General features: G+C 42.2%; 1 protein-coding gene across 1 annotated transcript; it reads right to left on the bottom strand.

Moving 5' to 3' along the window:
• Positions 1-48: 48 nt before the first annotated feature.
• Positions 49-19262, bottom strand: LOC121607444 (anoctamin-1). Its single transcript, XM_041938238.1, has 27 exons — positions 14386-19262; positions 13892-14197; positions 12344-12439; positions 11976-12148; positions 11603-11657; positions 11437-11488; positions 11239-11294; positions 10829-10876; positions 9779-9843; positions 9012-9146; positions 8750-8910; positions 8340-8422; positions 7857-7868; positions 6851-6925; positions 6667-6723; positions 6058-6132; positions 5510-5711; positions 4969-5080; positions 4821-4878; positions 4619-4719; positions 4334-4497; positions 4083-4235; positions 3792-3844; positions 2605-2783; positions 2264-2369; positions 1386-1953; positions 49-1300 (listed from the first exon to the last, which is right to left on the bottom strand). The coding sequence occupies exons 1-27, from the start codon at positions 14530-14532 to the stop codon at positions 633-635; spliced, it is 3960 nt and encodes a 1319-aa protein (XP_041794172.1). The 5' UTR covers positions 14533-19262; the 3' UTR covers positions 49-632.
• Between the last annotated feature and the right edge of the window lie 50 nt (positions 19263-19312).

Raw genomic sequence — 19312 nt, 5'->3', positions numbered from 1 at the left:
GAAACTCATCATGAAACAACCCACAACCCAGAGAAGGAAAAACAGAAATCAAAAATATGTCCTTCTTTTATTATATTTTTACATTTTTATATATCAAAACCTCTAAAAACAAACACTAGATCTACAAGCATAACTGTTGATACTAGCTGTGCTGTATATATTTCCATCTTCCTCTACAAGGCAGCACTGCTGCATGTGTGGGACTGAAAATAACAGAGTGGCAGTGGCTACAGAGCTGTGTCCATGGGTGAAAACAAACCAAGAACAACAACAAAAAATTCCAAAAAACAAACAAACAAAAAAGGAATAGAAAGAGTTCAGTCCAGTGATATTTTCCTTGGCCATGCAGGGAGGGTTTCAGAGCAGTCACTCTCTGGATTGTCCAGCACTCCCCTTGTCTAGTTCAGCCTTAACCCACTGGGTAGTATAAACATCTCTGTGAAGATTAAGAGGATAAAAAGGAAATTCTGTTGATCTGTATGGTCTCTCTTTAGACCCCAGGTATTATGTATGCGGATAGGAAGGACAGACGGAGGGGTGAGGCTCCAGGCCCAGACAGGAGAGGCTAATCTGGATAGTCCTCCTCCTCCCTCTGCCACCCTCTGTCCCTTTCCCTTGCCTTCCAGCTCTCCTCATACTGGTGTGTTACGCTTCAGTTCACTGGGGGATGGGGGAATGCGGCCCCCCAGCTTTGTAAAGCTGGTGGAATGGCTAGGCTTGGTGGAGGGCTCCTCAGGGCCGGGGGCTCTCTGTCGTGGAGGCAGGGTGGAGCACCGGGCTTTGCCCCTGGAGCGAGGCTGTTGAGGCGGAGGGCCTTTCAGCACAAATAGTTCACCGGGGGCTTTGGCCTGTTGGGCTGATGGGGACTGTGCGGGATGCGGAGATGACGGCGATGCCGGCGTGCGTGGCGGAGAGAATGGGTTGGATGAGGCTGATAATGAAGAGCCCAGAGGAGCCAGGGGAGTAAGCGTGGCCGTCTGCTGGAACCTCGTGAGGCTGGTGGAGTGGCTGGGCCGCGGCAGGCTGTAACAAGCCTCAGCCCCTCTGTGGCGGGAAGGCAGGGTGGAGCAACGGGCTTTTGCCCTTAAGCCTGGCTCCTTGGGAGGAGGAGCAATTAGGGAGAAGAGCCTAGTGTCAGTATCTGATGATGTAATGTCTGCCCTGGAGCTCTTCAGACTCTGAGATGAGCCTCTTTTTGATGATGGAAGTGACGGAGGCTCCTGGTCTGATTGATATTCCTGTTTGGAGCCTGAGCGGGGCAGCTCTGTCGCTGTAGCTGTGCCCGTTGACGGTTCTTCATCTGCATGACAAGAGACAAAAAAATTAATCACAAGAGACAAATGCTTCACTAAATAGAAAGCGGACATTAAGTTTTCTTTTCTCACCTAACAGGCCCAGCTCGCTCATGAAGGAGTCCAGATCCACAGTACAAATTTCATCTGCCTCCACTTGCTCACTTTCTTCTTCCTCTCTTTGTGCTCCTTCCTCTTTCTCTTCTCCTCCCTCTTGCTCATTATCCCCCTTTCCATCTTCTTCATTCACTTCTTCATCTTTTTCCCTTTCTCCTCCATCTACCTCTCCACCCCTGTCTACATCATCTCCTTGCTCTTCCTGTGCATTTCCTTTAATTTCTTCAAATGGCCTCCCGACCTCCGGATCACTGTCACTGGTCCCTCTGGCTTCATCCAGATTGATCTCTACCCCTTCTGCTTCCCCCTCCTCCACCTGCTGCTCCTCGTGTTCCTCCAGTGGTGCCTCCACCACAATGTCTATGTTGGCGGGGAAGCAGGGCATGGAGCGTGCTGGTGAGTGAGATTTGACACGTGCTTCTTGGTCTTGGTTCAGCAGAAACTCCATCAGCATCATGTTTTCTTTCTTCAGCTGTTCGCGCAGAGATCGTGGAACGTCCGGGATCATCCAGGCGACCAACATGCTGAGGAACATGGCGAGGTTCTGCAGGGAAAAAGACAAGGAAATGATTGTTTGCATCCCTACTTATCTATAATATGACATTAATGTGCCAGCTGTGAAGAAAGACAATGGTGAAGAATGATACGAAGATATGCCTTTGCTATGTGGTTTGTTGACTGAGACATATGGGTGCAAAAATAACTGTGCACACCTGCAATCAAAGAAAGCCACATCTCTAATTGGCACAACAGTGTTCGTATATTACAGAAAGAAAGACTTAGAGATCAAACACTACTTTTTACACTGACCTGACATAACATAGTCATAACTTAACATAATATCATTTTAATACCTGGAAGAATATTACAAAGGCCAATTTTGCAGCCAGGATGGACCAGTACTGTTTAGAGAAGGTGTAGGCATCTGGGTCCCACGGTGGGTCTCTGTAGTCCTTATACCTGGAAAACACAGACAACATGAGAATTAGCAAGGAGGAATCTGGAGCAACATGAATGAGCATGGTTTACAACCAGAAAAAAATCTGCTAATTCTCAGAAAGATTTGCATTAGTAAAATCCCTGCTATAAATGCCAGATTTCACAGTTTCTCAAAACTCTAGTAAGGGTTAAGCTGTGGGGCTCAAGGATTTAAAGGGAAATCCAGGAGGGTCAAGGTTAAGAGAGTCAATCTGACCTGCACATGGTGACTCCGGTGATGAGAGTGGTGGTGGGCGCAGTGCCCGATGGGAAGTTGCTGACATTAAAGTAGGACAGTGAGTGCTCTGTGTAGCCATTCATGGTGCCATTTACACTGTACATGTACTGGTAAACCATTCGTGGAACAAACTCCGACGTGAAGGAGATGACAAATGCCTGAGAAGACAAAACAGAAGTGTAAATGTCAACATTGCAATACATCATCAAGTACTAATTTTTGCTACTTGATGTTGAAGTTGTTGTTGCTCTTCAAAATAGCTCTCTGTAATGGTCTTTACCACTAATTTCACTGGTTTTACACAACAGGAAACAGCTCACTATCTTAGTCTGGCAACGCTGTACCCAGAATCACTGAGGCAGACTCGGACCTATGATGCGTTCCAGTACAACCATACAATTTAATGTATACAATTATAACGTGCCATGAAAAGATTAATGCCAAAAATGGGAGAATGTTCTACTGCATCTGGTCCTGTTTTACAGGGTCTAAGTTCAAGGTGCCAATTGAATGCATGCAACAGTACATACTTTGTAAGGGCAGCTGCAGTACATACTAATAGTAAACAGAAAAGGTGTGTGATTTGGAACGGAGCCCCAGACTTAAAGATACCCTGCAAGATTTTTGACCACTAGTAGTGCTATTGAGCAACGTTTTCCAGAGTAGTCCCTGTTTCACGACACTATACATAGATTCCTGCCACCAGTTGTCTACTATTCCACTGACTGACAGTTGGTGGTGGTAATACGCAAAGAAATTCAGCAATGCACCAACAAAGGCAAAGAAGAAGATGAATTTAAATGAATCCATGCAAATTCTTTTAAAAAGTGCTTTGCAAAAGCTTCAGGAGGTCGGACATGCCTTCAACACGTTTGTCAGACCTTGGCGTTACACACCATGGTGTGAAGCACTGAATGTAAACGTAATTTTGTGTGTTCACACTAAAACTCCAGAGCTTTAAAGCATGATGAAGGTCCACTAGCCCTTTAAAACTAACTGCTGCAATGAAAATGACAACATGAAACCTTCATTCCAAAGACTTGATGTAACATCAAACTCACAGAGATGACTTTAAGTACATTTTTGTGCACATCACTTAAGTAAGACACTCTCTGCCTGAGGTCAAAGGTTGTGTGCACAGTAGACACACACACTCACACACTTACATTGGTAATGACAGAGAACTTGCTGATTCCACAGAGAATGTTGTGCCAAATCCCTGGAGATAGCACGTGCATGGAAAGAGACAAAGAGGGAAAGGGAAGTGTGTCCATCCATGTGTGTGTGTGTGTGTGTAAAGGAGAGCGACAGACAGACAAACATGGAGACAAAGAGACAAAAAGTGGAAGGGCAGAGTGGAGTAACGGAAAAGTGAGTGATTAAAAGTTCCAGGATAGCTTATTTCACATTCACACAGAGACTGACGCAGTGGACATGCTCTCACGTGTCATCTGTACCTATGTCTTTACACCTCACAGCGTCAGGCCGTCGGATCTCGGTGACAAATTTTGCAGCATCAAGGCGAATCTCAATGACGTTGTTAAGCAGAGCGAATGCTGGCGCCAGCGGGAAGGAGGCCACGAACAGAGACACGAAGCCGTACTGGATTACTGCAAATATTAGTACACGCATGCACACATGGTTAAAAAAAATACCATGTGTTATTGCAGCAGTGTGTGACTCAGTGAATAAAAGGGGATAGACTCACTCATTTCCATGTACTCTGGACTCACGCCCTCAAAGGGCTCGAGGGTGAAATCTTTGTCAAATTGTTGCTTTGGTCTCTTCTCCTCTTCATTCTCCTCATTATTTTCTGCTGCTCTCTTCTTTCCTTTTTCTTCCTGTATTGTTCTGTACATCTTTTTCAGCTTACTGCAAAAAACACGGCACATGGAGTCAGAGCAAAGATAGCATAGACTGGGAATTTGGCAAATGGGGCAGTTTTGTGACAAATATGTGTGTGTGTATAGAAGTAAAAAATATATCTACATACGGTATGAGAACCTCAAACACATTGTTTTGGATGAGCTGCTTTCCAAGCATGATCATGCTGAGCTGAATGCACAGCTCGATGAGGCAGCCTGGTGGAGCGCACTGTGGAGAAAAAAAACACACATTTACTCAAGACACAGATGCACATTCACATAAACAAACACATAAACAGTGGCCACTAATGTGTGTAACTGAACCTATACCTCCTCCATGCGATAGTCTCCAAACACGTAAACATAATCGCCTGGCCGCCCAGAAAACCTGTATGAAGGGAGGACACAGTCACATGATGCGGAACAAAGATGATTGCTGGCGAGAAGCTAGCAATTTTACAAGAGACACCCCACACACCTGCCCTTGAAGAAGGCCACATAGAAAATAGGTGCAAAGGCGTTCATGGATTTGAGAAAGAAAGACTTGAAGATCAGCCGCTCTTCAAACTCTTCCTTTGTCTTAGGGAGTTCTATTGGAAAAGAGAGAACAGCTGTTAGACGACTTGCTCATAATGTATGTTTGAATCACAATGAATGACTTTCATCCAAACTTCCTGAAATAAGTAACACTGCTATGAAATAATCCGTGTTGAGCTCAGTACTCAGCCAGATCAAGACTCGGTATAGTGAGTTTGCCATCATACAGTCTGTATCTATGAAAGCTCAAGAACAATAGCAAAAGAGTTTTTCTTGAAAAGGCAATGTCTGTGACACAAATATAAACTACAAGTTTCTTGAAAGATAGAATGGACAACAGCAAAGTTATGTACGTTAAAGACTTTCTGCAATTTCTTATTCTTTTTAGACCAGCAGACTTAAAATACAGCAATACTGTAGTCATTCTGAGTCATAAAGTCCCTGTTTAATGCTTTACTTTGTAACAGCGTTCGATACAATACCCAGTTCAGTCAGCCAGACAGCGATGGCTCCGTAGACCTCCTCCAGCACCAGGACGACCAGCATGTTCAGGATGATGCCGGTGGTTGTCACGGTCATCCTCACGCTGGCCTTGGCCTCAGGATCAGGGTTCATGGACCACACACTTAACATGCAGATGCGATAAACCGCCACCCCAAACACCGCCGAGAAGGTTACGAAGACCTGACAGAAAGACATTACAAAGTTAAATGACTAGAATATTTTGCTTTGATGACTGAGAGTGCTGTTAACATTTGGTACATGTAAATATCTGTTTTCATATATTTTTTAGCATCATCACTGTTTTGTATTTCAGTTATTTTCCAGGGTCACTAATGTTTATAAATTAATGGATATAATATAGGAGCCAATGAGTAAAATATATGTATTTATACAGTTTATGTAAATAAATTGACAAACATCATGAAGACAGAAAGGAAAAACTACATTTTGTTTAATGCCTGATGTCTTCATAAAACATGAACATTGTTCTGTGATGCTTAAACAGAGTATAGAGTGTATGCAGTACCAGTAGTAGCAAGGTGGAGACATTGATGAGATAACCTGACAGGTGATCCTCAATGTCCAGGGATTCTGGCTCTCGCTGTCAGGAAAAACATGTAGATTATTTGAGAAACAGACAGAAACACTCACACACACTCGTATATGTGTTAACGCACGCAACAGTCTGTGAACGCTGCGCACACGTTCTGCACACATCATGTTTTCTGTCTGGCAGGTGCATGTTTGCCATCTGAAAGGACAGAAATCCCCTCCCCTTCTTCCTCTCCCTCCTCCTTTTTCTCTGTCCATCAGTAATCTGAGCTAATCTCAGGCAGGTAAGCAGCTTTGGACTCAACCACCCGCTGCGGGTGAAGGGGGGGTTCTTCTTTATTCACTGGCATAAACTCATACAGACAGAGTTAGTCTATAATGGTGTTGTTGCAGAAGAAAAACAGGCTGCAGCGTTTGCTTCTATACGGTTGTCTGCCTTCACTGAGTGCAGTGTAATGGAAGTAGCGAGGTCCGCGTTAGCATTCGCGATGAAGCAAATTTAAATCACCTCAGCGTAACGGGCCCCGCCCCCGAGCGTCTCAGTCTGCAAAATGACCTATCACACAGAGCAGCGCAGCGTTACCTGGGAGGCCAGCATCCGGTCTGTTTCTCCGTCAACACCATCGCCAGCTTGAGTCAACTGCAACAGAGTGAAAACACAGTGAGAAGACGTTTAACTTTGTGTGCAGCTTCTGCTACGAGTCAATAAAATTGGATGTGAGGCACACACACACACACACACACACACACACACTCAGGTACAATACCGTCTTCTTAGACTGTGCTTTCATCTTAGCTTTTTTCTCCTGTAGAGCCTCTTCATACTCAGGCCTCATCTCCTCCTGCAGCACACACATGCACATGTTAAAACACATAGGACAACAGCACAAAGTAAGGAGTCACTAGCTGTTTACACCTTTACAGCACCGTGGCTTCAGTCACCAGTTGCACAGAAATGACTATCCCAAATGAAGCTAAAGCTACATATGCACACACCACACCGATCATTCTCTTCCATGTTTGATGGATGTTGTCACTGAGGTACTTGTACTTCACTTTTATTGCAGTAAGATTATAAATTCGGCTACTAGTTACATTGAAGGCTAAAGTTTTATACAAAAAACATCTGCTCAGTTCATAAAATGTGACGTGTTGTAGATCAATTATAGATAAGTAACTACATATATATATACATATAATTCTCAGAATAAGAATACATATATGGATTTTCACCAACAGTGAAAAAGTTAAAATTATTTTAAAAAATGCTGCTTACACTGTAACGCATATATAATAATCAGGGGTCATTCTGCTGCCTAACAAGTACTTTTACTTTGATTCTTTAAATACATTTTGCCACAAATACTTTTGTACTGCTGGCTCAGTGAGATTTTGAATGCAAGCCTTTTACTTGTAATTTTGTTTCTGTTGCTATTTTTACTACTTCCACCACTGTTTGTAGTCTTCAGTCCTCGCAACAAAGGTTCAGTGACCTCATATCTGGGGTCATAGCCTACAGTGGAAGCACAGCATGATGTGGCTTGGAGATTAACTCAAAAATATGGGCATTTTCAAAGAGATCTAATTTTGATTGCATTTTCTGTCCAAGCACACGAAAAGTTGTTGTTTACTGTTTCTTTGTTAGAAGACACTATTCAGCACAGGAACACGGTCTTCTCAGGGAAAGCTCAGGATGTGCTTCTCAAATACAACGTGAAGAGACAAATGTAGATAATGTGGGAGCATTTAATGGGGGCAAAACGTTGGACTCACCTGGACTCGCTCCTTCAGGCAGCACAGACAGAAGTAAATGACAGAGAGACACAGAAAGTGACAGAGAGAGAGAGAGTGTTAATGTTGCGACCCCGCTGCGTCATCTTTATACAGCAAATGCAACGCATTAGGACCCGGCAAATCCCATTACAGCCCTTTACAGGGCAAAGGGTAATGTTAATTCATGTATACAACTGACCACAAGTGTATGCATACAGCATGTGTGTGCGTGTTCAAGGCTGCGCTAATGATAATCTACACAGCGAACAACAACAGATCTCTGCCGTCATGGTTGACCTGGGCTGTGAGGTTAACACACCCTGACTGACCAGGCACTTTAACACATGGGAGTTATGAAAACAGAGAGGGAGGGCGATAAACACATGGATTCAAACTCATACGGCTCTGACTGGGTCCATTTTAAAATTATGTGTTTATTGCACAGTTCGTGCACATACAGTATTCTTGATTCTATTTCTGTACCTCCTCATCCTCCAAGCTGGTCAGGTCCCAGGCATGTTTCAGACACATCTGTCGCCTTTTCCAGTGCTCAAGGAAACAGGCAGCTGAAAGAGGACACACAGAGCGAATATGTACAACAAAGTCTTCTAGTGTGCAATCATGTTGAGGTGTTTAGTGTTCAGCAGCTTTACATGGCAGGTAGCAGTTTGATATTGATATCAGTCACTCCAATCAAGTCACCTGACTCCACCCATGCATCTTTACTGAAGAGCAGGAACTCGTTTCTGCTCAAATAAGAGCAAGTTGCCTATATTCATGTCTATATCCTGGTTAAGTAAATAACAATTCAATCAAACCAACTGTCACACTGTAATATGCCTGCTGTCCTGCACTGTGCATGATCAGGGAAGTGTGACTGAATGTGTAGTTACCCCACAGAGACATGAAAATAGCGAACAGGACAGTGGCTCCATTGTCGAACAGATACGATGCTCGGGCCAGTGAGCACACCGTACTCAGACGCCAGTAGTCGCACACTCCATCACACAGTGGACACATGGTGATGTTCAGGTTGTCATCACACGTCTCCTGGCTGAAAGACACACACGGAAAACAACGTAAACGCATGCATGGTGATTATGTGATGTGCTTTTGAGAAGCATGCTTACCTCTGAAGAGTTTGCATCTGCTTACCTTGGCACATTGGCATCCACGGTGAATATGCCGTACAGGAAGACAATGATGCCCAGTACAGAGGGAGGGATGAGGAGCTGAGTATAAACACCCAGCCAGGCAAAATACAACCCAATCTGCTCTCCAAAGTACTTCCTGTTAGAATAAAGGCAATTTATCAACGAGCTGTGTGGATTTGCAAGTTTAAAGATTTTTGCATTGTCAGACAGTCAGTTGATTGGCTGGTCTGTCTCTGGTCCAGAGTAAACAATAGCTTACTGTCCAGTGCCACCATCATCTCAGAGCTTTGCCTTAAACTACACTTTAGCCCATGATAAGGTCTTGCCAAATTACTTCTTAGTTTGCTGTAGGAATTCATAGTTCTCAGAGAATAAATCCTTATGTTTTTGCAAACCCCTTCACCTTTCTTCTTGTATCACTTTCAGGTCAAATGCTCCACTTTTATGTAGGAAATTTCAAAATGTAACAGGCAGAATACACTAAAATTTGCTGACCACTTTCATGCTCCTCAGAGTATAGATCCTTTCATTTCTAACCATCTTCAAACCAAAATCTCTTCATATGCAAGAAATTATTAATCTAATATGAAGCAGTTGCACGAGTGCATACTTTTGATTTAAATAACCCATCAATCAATCAGTGGACAGCAAAATCTTCAGTATATTTTTTTCAGTTCAGAACTTCACTAGTGGCTGTAATGAACAGTCCAGTGTAAAGATACAGCTACACAGAGACTTTCATTTGTGTTTACTCTGACTGCTCTGTACCTGATCAGGTCCACAGGCTGGTATTTATGCATGACTCCATAGTTAGCCCATTCTTCATGAAGGAGCTGCAGGACATCCAAGAGCAAAACACATTTTAATAATGGTTAATGATTAAATATATACAGAATAAAAACATGTGGTGCCTGTGCAATGCTTCCCGAGAGAACAACATAGCTTTGGATTGTTTATATACTGAATATACAAAAGAGTGCTTCACCAATTTAGTATCACATTTTATATGATATAACATGGACCAGAGTTACTGTATTGTTGTTTTTCCTTGTCAAACATGGTGCCTGCATTACACCCACAATGCCAGTTGACTGCATGCAGCTCAGTCAGATATTCAGGTGTGTTATGCTAGCAGCCGTTAATGCAGCGTTAAGCCGGTAGCTTCAAGAAGATAAGGAGCAGACTACAGAGGTACATGCAGGTGAACAGTCCACGTGGAGCAAAAGAAGCGGGATGCATTGGTGGAAATGCGAGCTTGGAACCTGTCAGCTTTCCTTAGGTGACGATTTAGCTTTTTATTGGCTTTTTTAAATTGACCTGCATTCATAAGAGATTAGCTGAAATGTCATTGGAAAGCGTCTCAAGTTGCTAATCAGAGTGTTAACAATGACTGGTGCAGGGAATAGGAGGTCCTGGCCCAGACATCCTGATATATGGATATCTGCTGACTACACATGGCCTGAAACTGAAAAACCCTGAGACATTAGTCTTTGCCCTCAGAGGCTAAATCAGATACTAGTTGATGGGTTCCGTGATTTCCATTCTTCCACTTTCTGGCTGTCAAAAAATTAAACATGTCTCATGTATTTGTGACCAAACCACAAGATGATGTGCACTGACTGATGATGGTGACCTGTCCTATTTTGCGAGTTCAGTACAAGCTCATCATCAGTTGTAATGGCCACATCAGGACAATAATCAGGCTTTTAATAGTGTTATCTCTTCCTATCTTAAGAAGAATGATTGATATCTTCTCCAGTGAGTCTACTAATGGTAGTGGAAGGGTCATTTGAAAACACTTGAGGCCTCTCAACTCACCTGTCTGTCATTTCTTTGATCTTTCCCTCCTCTTCTTGTGAACGACCCCTAAAGAAAAAAGTTACCAGCTCTTTATATGAGATACACTGCCTCACAGTCAGCCACATGTTGCAGAATCAATATTGTAGGGTTTGGAACAACCCTTTTCAATAAAAAGTGTTTGGATTCTCTCCTTTTTCCCCATTTCTCTCCATAAATGTACATGCAGCAAATGTATCGACTAACCTTCCTGTATGATACCTTTAAAAAGTCCTTTATGTACAGTAGCTGCAGCAAGATGCATTTTACTAGATGCATTTTCAAATGTCTTTCATACAAATACATATACAGATATGATACATGCAGGAATCATTTTTGAGCATCTATACTTTCAAATTGTCCAGTGAAGTTGCTATTTCTGTTGTACTCACATCATGCAGAGGGAAGGCAGAGTCATAGACACCCCGAGCCAATAATGAGTTGATGCCTTATGACACAAAGAGGAAGTGTAACACAGTGTCATGGACACGTTCAGTTTTGTGACTGTGAGCATACGGACACAGGCAGCATGAAATTTGACTGACAGCATGCACGTGACAATAAAAACCACAGTAAAAGTGAGACCTCACCAGCGGTTTGGCAAGTATGTCTGCAGGTAGTGCGGGAAATGATCTCAGCCACCTAGACACAAACATAGCATAGAGTCCAAATGGTAAATGAGACAAACACACACGCAAAACAGATAGAAAAACATTCCTAATCATGTAAAATTAGAAGATTTGTTTCTGGACTCACTATTCTGCTGCGTGTTGCTGTGTCAAATACGGTTTCTGTTGACTTGATGTCATACCTGCAGGCACAAGCAGACATTCGGCAGAGTTATGGATTAATGAGTGGTGGGGTCACACATATTTAGTCAACCTTAGAAAGTAACTGTGGAGCTTGCCAGTAGCACACAGATTGTAGAATTCACATTTCAGTAGTTTAAACAGTAAAAAGAGCTTGTGATGAAGATGATAAAAGCACACAGCCTGCAGGTTTAGATATTAGGGTGTTATCTAAATCACTAACCACACTGAACTAAAAGACATACATGTCCCCAGCCAGGATAGGACTAATATTTACATACTAGTCCACTACGTGTGTGCGTGGCGGTCCGGGTACTCACAGGTGGAGCTTGTCTCTGATAAATGGGTGTTTCAGAGTTTTGATTTGGACGCGAGTCTGTGGGTCTCTGTGGATGTCAAACTCGGGGACGTCTGGCTGAAATGGCGTGTTGACTTTGGTCACAATGGAATCCCATATCCCAGCGATGCCCATCCGTTTCCGCAATTCACACTTCTGCTCAATGAAAACACACGTGGACAACAGTTTGATGAAATCACACCGTGCTGTTTTTACCACACTACACATATCTGACATGCAACCCCTTCATCTTAAAACCCTAATTAATCTTCTGCAAAATGTTAAAAACATGTTACATAAAACCAGGATATTAAAGACCAGGGTGTGTAATGACTGAGTCAAACTGCCGACCTTTTTCACGGCCACTTTGATCTTCTGAAGCTCCGCCTCTCGACTGAGTATTGGCCATGGGATGTGCAGTCGAATAAACCCTATGCCGTTTGACCTCTGCACATGAACACACACATCAGCACACAAATTTACATGACATTTTGAACATAAAAAACACTATATGCATATTGCTGTAACGTAGATGTTCACAACTGGAAAACTTAGCTAGTTATTACTGCGTGCCCAAATGGATAGATTAACTGTGTAACTGCCTTCCTCGCTCTCTTTATCTGTGCATTTAATTGCTCCTGCTCAGCCAGATGAGCCTTCTTAAAACCTGTAAGTATGCTACTTTGTGTTATAATGATGCTGTTTTGGAGGAAATCCCATTATTTCAAGCCCAAAAGCTCCCAATCCTTAGAATTATAGGAAATGAGTCCCGACAATTACTACTTGTCGGGGTAGGTACCTGAAAGCCCTAATAATGTAGCCAATTACCAATTTTTGATCATGTGAAAGGTGATAAGCTATTACCGTTCTTCGGGACTACTGAATTACAAGCTGTCCATGCAATTACTGTAATGGGTTCAAACAACACCTGCTACACCTCTGATGTTCTGTTTTACCAGAAATTTTCTGGTGGTAGCACTTAAATCTATTACAAAATCTTCACAGTCAACAGACTCTGTACTACTTTCAAGCTACAAAATATGAAAATACTGAGGTCAAAATGAAGGAAAATGTAAGTAAAGGAGTAGGAGATGGATTTTGATTAAGTTTTACAACTATGGGGAAGATTATTGTGCAGCATACATTGCATAACCAAGGAGGAAAGCTAGCTAGTTCATTCCTCTATCCACCACCGGGCTAAATGTACAATGGATCCCTCACTGTTCAGTTCCCAAAACGTTAACCTAATCCTATTTGAGCACAGACAGACAGATGCAGATACACGCTCTGATACATTACACATTGATACCTATTCAGGCAACATTAAGCCCATCAATCGCTCTCCATACAGTTCATGTGCCAGCACGCATACTTCCGAGTAGTGGATCACTCTCTAATAAGGCCATATAATCTGGCCTTTGGCTTCACACTTACGGTCAGCGCTCTTAATCCTCAACCAAAACAGCAGCTGATTTAACAGAAGCCTCACATACACACAGACGCAAACACACACACACACACACAGATAGACACACACATGCACGCACACACACACGCGCACACAAAGAATGCAAAAACAACCCCCAAACACACACACTTACATGCGCTGTACAGTACACAACAAAAGAAAAGCAACATGCTTCTCGTTATCATTGTGGCTGTTATTAGAATATTAATCCGGTATGCCGCTGATTTTAACAAGTTCTCCCTTTAATTAGAGTGGAGGCATGTCCTCCAGCTTCAAGGGACAGTCTGAGTCTTAACCTGTTTGGCAGCCGTCCAATCACAGGATTTGTGTTCACATCACTTAAGGACGGCTCTGACCCATAAACATATATTGGAGTGTACAGCAGATGAAAAAATAATCACGGTGAAAGCACCGTTAAAGCAGATTCACACCTCTTTGTCACGCTCGATCTGCAATCCAGCTTCCAGCAGACCCGCTTCGAACTCCTCCCTCATTAGAGCCTTTTCCTCCTCAGACAGCTTTGACTCCTCCACATCTCCCACAGGTGCACCTGCCTCCCCAGACTCTGCCTCTGTGTCCCATCGGCCCTGTATCTGTATTGGTATACTCCCATTGGACGCAATGGAAAGGCGTGCCTTGGATGCCCGCCTTTTTTTGTATTTGTAGCAAAGTATGTAGTCCACTTTTCTCTTGCCATCGCTGAAAAAAAGCCCAGGACCTAGATCGATGCCGGACTCCTGCACGAACACACAAAAGTACACACAGGTCATTAATGAAGGAATTTAGGGAGTAATATAGTGTAAGAGCCAGCCAATCAGGCAAAGCTCCAGGTGTGTCAGCTCAGGGAAGAAAACCTAGGCTGACAGACAGCCGCAGGATGATCAAGCTACAGGATGTGAATGTCTGCATCCAGAGGAGACCATACCGGAGGAAGGGGCTCATCACTGTCAGGGGGGTTGACAGGGCCTCCGTTGGCGGCATCAAGCCCGAGCCCAGATAGCGATCGGGCCAAGGAAACAAGCTTCGCCGAGTGAATGGACGACGACTCACTCATTTCTGTGGTGACAGGCATACGTTCTTTTCCGTTTCATCCCTCTGTTGGAGCACGGAAAAAACACAAGAGTTCAGTATTCAGACGTTTGGATGCTTCCGTCCTCAATTTTATTGGCCTAAAATGATGCAATAATTCACAAGGAAAAGTCTAAAAAATGAGCATCAAACACTGAACAAGAACATTCTTGTTAATATGGAAGCCCATTAATGCCACTTGGGAATTCCCTGTTCTTTTTATTAAGTGTTTGTGTTTGCTATAGTAAAGATATACTACCACATGAAGTAATTTTGCATAATTATTTTTGCACATTGCATAAATATGCAATAATATACAAATAAATATATTTTTCTATTTCCTTTATCTCATAAGATATCCTAATTTTGACATGTTTATTAAAAATTCCGTTATAACAATGAAAAAACTCTGTGCCTCCATATTTCAACATCTGACGAGCCATCAGAACTATCATAGGTTAATATTTCTGTTGCCTTACAAAGACGCTTTGCATTGAATGAAGAGGTCTCCTTTCATTTTAAAGAGCTGATGTTGTCCTGTGGCTGTTATTAATTGTTTAGATATGTCAAGACAGTGATATACATTTTGGATAAAGTTTAGGCTGATTTTATCCTGTTTGAAAAATCACACAGTAGTAGCTGTTTTTGACTGACAGATCTACTGTGAGCCAAAGTTAAGCTGTCTCATCTCTTTTTTTTTTTACCCAAATGAAGCTGTAGGCTCAGATTAAGCTCACATTGCAATCCACGCGGCACAGTTTACAATCTGTTGGGGCAATTTGGTCACTGGGTTCATTCTTTGGAGATAAAGAATGAAGTGTTAAGATACCACAGAGTACTTAAGTCTCACACTACTAAAAACACATGTGCATCCCCCAGGCTGGAATCCACAGACATAAAATATGAAACAGTGCACCACATGTCACAGCTGATCTTCCAAAAACCTGGTTCGGTCTCTCAACTGTTCCTCGAGCTCAGAAATTACAGGTCAGACGACAATACTGGAACCTGTGTGCAGTTTTTTTTTTTAATGTGTGAAATCTGCTTCCTTGCAAAAGCTCTTAAACGTGGACAGAAGCACATCCGTAACATTTTGTGGTCGTCTCATCTTTGTTGTCCAGGACTCTATCGCTGAGACTGGCGTTGTCTGTCATGCGTGACTGATTGCTGATGCTATTAGAAATTAATTTTTTTCACATATAACAAATAGAGGAAAATTAATACAATTTCAAAGAGATTTTACGTGGAGTGACGCAAGTCTTTTCTAATGCCTCTCTGTTATGAGCTGATTGAATAGAGAAAATATTAGAGTATATAGTGATGTCAGTCTTAGAAATCATACATCTTGGACTGAGTCACCTAAATGAAGAAGTGAAAACTACATTTACTACATGACTCTTTCAATTTTCTTTAGACACGTGTATTATTCTCTAAGCATCGGTGCCATCCAGACTCCTCCATCATTTTGTGTCCTAGCAGGTGAAAGAGAGAGGACTGCATGCAGGGACGGTCATAGTCAATGTCATGATCATACCATGAGACATACAAATACACAAACAAACAGCATACACACAGCACATAGAGAGGGCTTCGTCAGTCAATCCCCTTACACATACTGTAAGTACACACCCCCATGATAATCCCAGTTTACCATGTGTTAGCAAACACTGAGCCGAGATGGAAATGGAGAATGTTGCTCGGAGTTCAGGAGGTCAAAAAATACTGAATGTAAATGATTTACCCTTCAGGACACAGTGAGAGTTAAACGTTTCGGCTTGTGACCCTCTTAAAACAAACTTCTGCTTCCTGTGATCCATCGTCTCATTGTGGACATACATTGTGAGCAGTTCAACCAAAGAATATTTCCTTTCCAGACTGTTTGATCTGAATGTTTTTTTTCCTGAAGAGGCAAAAGCATTAAGTATTTCACACACAAAAAATGCTGCATCATTTTGTGAAACAGAATATATTTTGTGTTTCTGATCTTTTTAGCCCTCTTCTAATGGCTCAGATTTATCTTGCATCCCAGTTTTATAGATGTGTTTTAAAATTACATCTATACCAGCATCACATACTCTAAGTGCTATGTGGTACTGTGGTAGAAACATAAAGCAGTCTGACTTTGTTTATCTCAAATGCTGTCAGCCACATGCTCCATGTGTACTGCCTTAGTCATTTGGATCATTAGTCACAACACATTTTCCTTGATGGCTGATATTCCTGCAGCTCCCAAGAATGTTTACACTGCTCATGCTAATCAATTTGCATGCACACTTTGCGCACACTTTAATTAAACATCTACCAGAATTGCAGTGACAGACCAATGCTTTGCAATTTTTTTTGTCTAATGCTTGCTACTCATTCTCCACAGCCAAATGCAACTGTGTATAGAATGAGCTGAAGACACGAATCCTACATTTTCTGCATCAATTTTAAAGAATCTCAAAAATAGCACTTTGATGAATGAGGTTTGGTATGAAATTTGAATCTATTGTGTTAAACTGCTGGCAATGGAACTGCATCATCTGTCGGCCCTCTTGACCAGGTCTGTCTTGAAAAAAAAAAAAGTTTAATCTCAACAAGACTTTTTTCTGGTTAAATACAGGAAAAATGAAAAAAATCAAACCAGCAGCTGACTTTTCCAGTGTTTTCTGCTAGTTTCACCAGAAACATTTTCATTGAGAAAAGAGAAAGTGGTGGTTAAAGTGCACAGAAAGCCTGTTAATAATAGAGTCTGCATTGTGCTTTTGATATGGAAGGAAAGACAACATCTATTTTACTGTATTAGGGGCTGAAGTTTGCATTTCAAAACTTGTTTTCATTTAATTCTGCCAAAATTGCTCATTTACACACAGCAGTTTACCAGCATGAGCAAAAATCACAACATCCGTCTGTGGCAACATAGATCACATTGTGTTTCATTTTATTAGATTTTCTTTGATTGCGTTTAGTTTCCTACATAGACATTAGTTCATCTTGCATTTATTTTAGGGCCTAAATCATGTTTGTGTATTTGTATGTCCTTCCTGCCCGTTCACTGTGGAGTAGGCACAGGAGGAGCGCGCGAGTGTGCGTCTCAGCGCGGGGCTTAAAGGCCTGTAAGCTTGCTGACAGCTCAACAGCAGAGGCGAGAGGGTCAGCCGCACCCTCACATTACAATTAACGGGGCAGAGGGCACCAGGGGAGCGGTCTAATACTGTCTCTCCTGAAATACAGCAGATTACACATCGCTAATTTTAACAGCTGCTTGCTCCTGTCTAATGCCATAACCGCAAGCATGCAACTCAAACCAACAAACACTGCAGTTTGAAATTCTGTGATGAATCAAAATGGACTTGCAGCAAACTTTTACTTCAACCAGTGCACCTGTCTGTAAGCTTTCATTTTTACAGAGCAAAAACATCAACAGACTACATCAAACTAATTGATTTATCTCCATTTGGACTAATTAATCCTCGGGCAGTTGTCAGGAGCTGCTTATTCGACAAATATGTGTTAAATTAAACGATCATGGGCGCAACAGTTGTGCGCACCCAGATGGCCGGATGGAAAAATCTGCCTCAGCACCCTGCCAAGCGCCACTGCGCCACGGTAGCCGCCGGGGGATTTAAATAATAAAAGCAGTGGTTCAGGTCGAGCTTTGTTTATGGAGTACCGTTCACACAAGCAGCTCTTGTTCAAAGAAATGAGCGCAAAAGTGCAGAAAGACGCAGTCAAAGCCAGCAGGAGGGAGCAGGAATGAGACAGCAAAGCGCTAAAGGTAGACTGCGCACTTTTTCACCACACTTCAGAGGAAAAAAGAGTGAAGAAGTGGACTCACCGGTGCTCGTGGAGGATCAGTTCTTCGCTATGGAGATGGATGACAAAGACGCGCGAGGAGCATAGCCTGGCGAGGGGCTGAGATGGTGGACAATCCGCGCGCGCTCCCGGAACCCCTGGCTTAACACGCGCGCGCACTGGGCGGCTAATTCCCTGACCGTTTCATACGGGAGGGAAGGAAGGTGTGATGCATATTAACCGATGCAAGAGGTGTGTGTGTGTGTGTGTGTGTGTGTGTGTATGCGTGTAAGCCACAGAGGGAAGAAAGAGCTTACAGGTGACCAGACATGAAAACCTCGCCTACCCTCTGCAGGCAACGGATCTCAGATGACGGGAGAAACAAATCAGTACAAGAATAAGATTATTATTTCACACATGCATTATTATTGATTGATAAATATATTATTTCTATCAATGCTAAGTAGGCTAAAATCCCAAATCACTCACTTATAATAATTATTATTTAATTATGACATTTTATATGCAATTTATAATTATACTAGCAACACATTGCTTCTGTGCATCTGCAACTACCAAATGTTAAGCATTTTTCTGTGGTGGAAGTATTCAAATTATTTCCTTAAGTAACTTACAAAATTGCAATATTAAAATACTCTGTTATAAGAAAATTTAACTTCAGTAAAAGTATGTATGATTGGCAAAATGTACTTAAAGCCTCAAAAGTACAACTACTCATACTGCAGAAAAATGGCTCTGGTGAGCATTATGCTTGTGTATATTACTATTTATATATTCCTAGATTATTGTTAGTGATGCATTTAGGTGTACGTTTTGTAGCTTGTAAAAGTCTGTTTTGTATGTAAATTCTTAACCAGTAAAGTAATTAGTAACTAATACTATCAAATAAATCTAAATAAGTAAAAACTACAATACTTCCCTTTTTGAGTCAACATTTTAGGTTTCATCATGATAGCTAATCTCAGAAACTCTCATGAAAAAGAAAA

This window comes from Chelmon rostratus, chromosome 6 (assembly GCF_017976325.1).
Source record: "Chelmon rostratus isolate fCheRos1 chromosome 6, fCheRos1.pri, whole genome shotgun sequence".
Classification (NCBI taxonomy): domain Eukaryota; kingdom Metazoa; phylum Chordata; class Actinopteri; order Chaetodontiformes; family Chaetodontidae; genus Chelmon; species Chelmon rostratus.
Note: the sequence above shows the minus strand (reverse complement) of the source record. Positions and strands in the feature narration are given on the sequence as shown.

What these genes read in the sequence shown, in the direction of transcription:
- LOC121607444 (XM_041938238.1), bottom strand. Translation starts at nt 14,532, where the DNA reads ATGCCTGTCACCACAGAAATGAGTGAGTCGTCGTCCATTCACTCGGCG. An exon ending in CTGCCTTCCCTCTGCATGAT is followed by an intron (nt 10,877 to 11,238) that starts GTGAGTACAACA and finishes TTTTTTCTTTAG; the next exon opens with GGGTCGTTCACAAGAAGAGG. An exon ending in GAGACTATCGCATGGAGGAG is followed by an intron (nt 4,720 to 4,820) that starts GTATAGGTTCAG and finishes TTTTCTCCACAG; the next exon opens with TGCGCTCCACCAGGCTGCCT.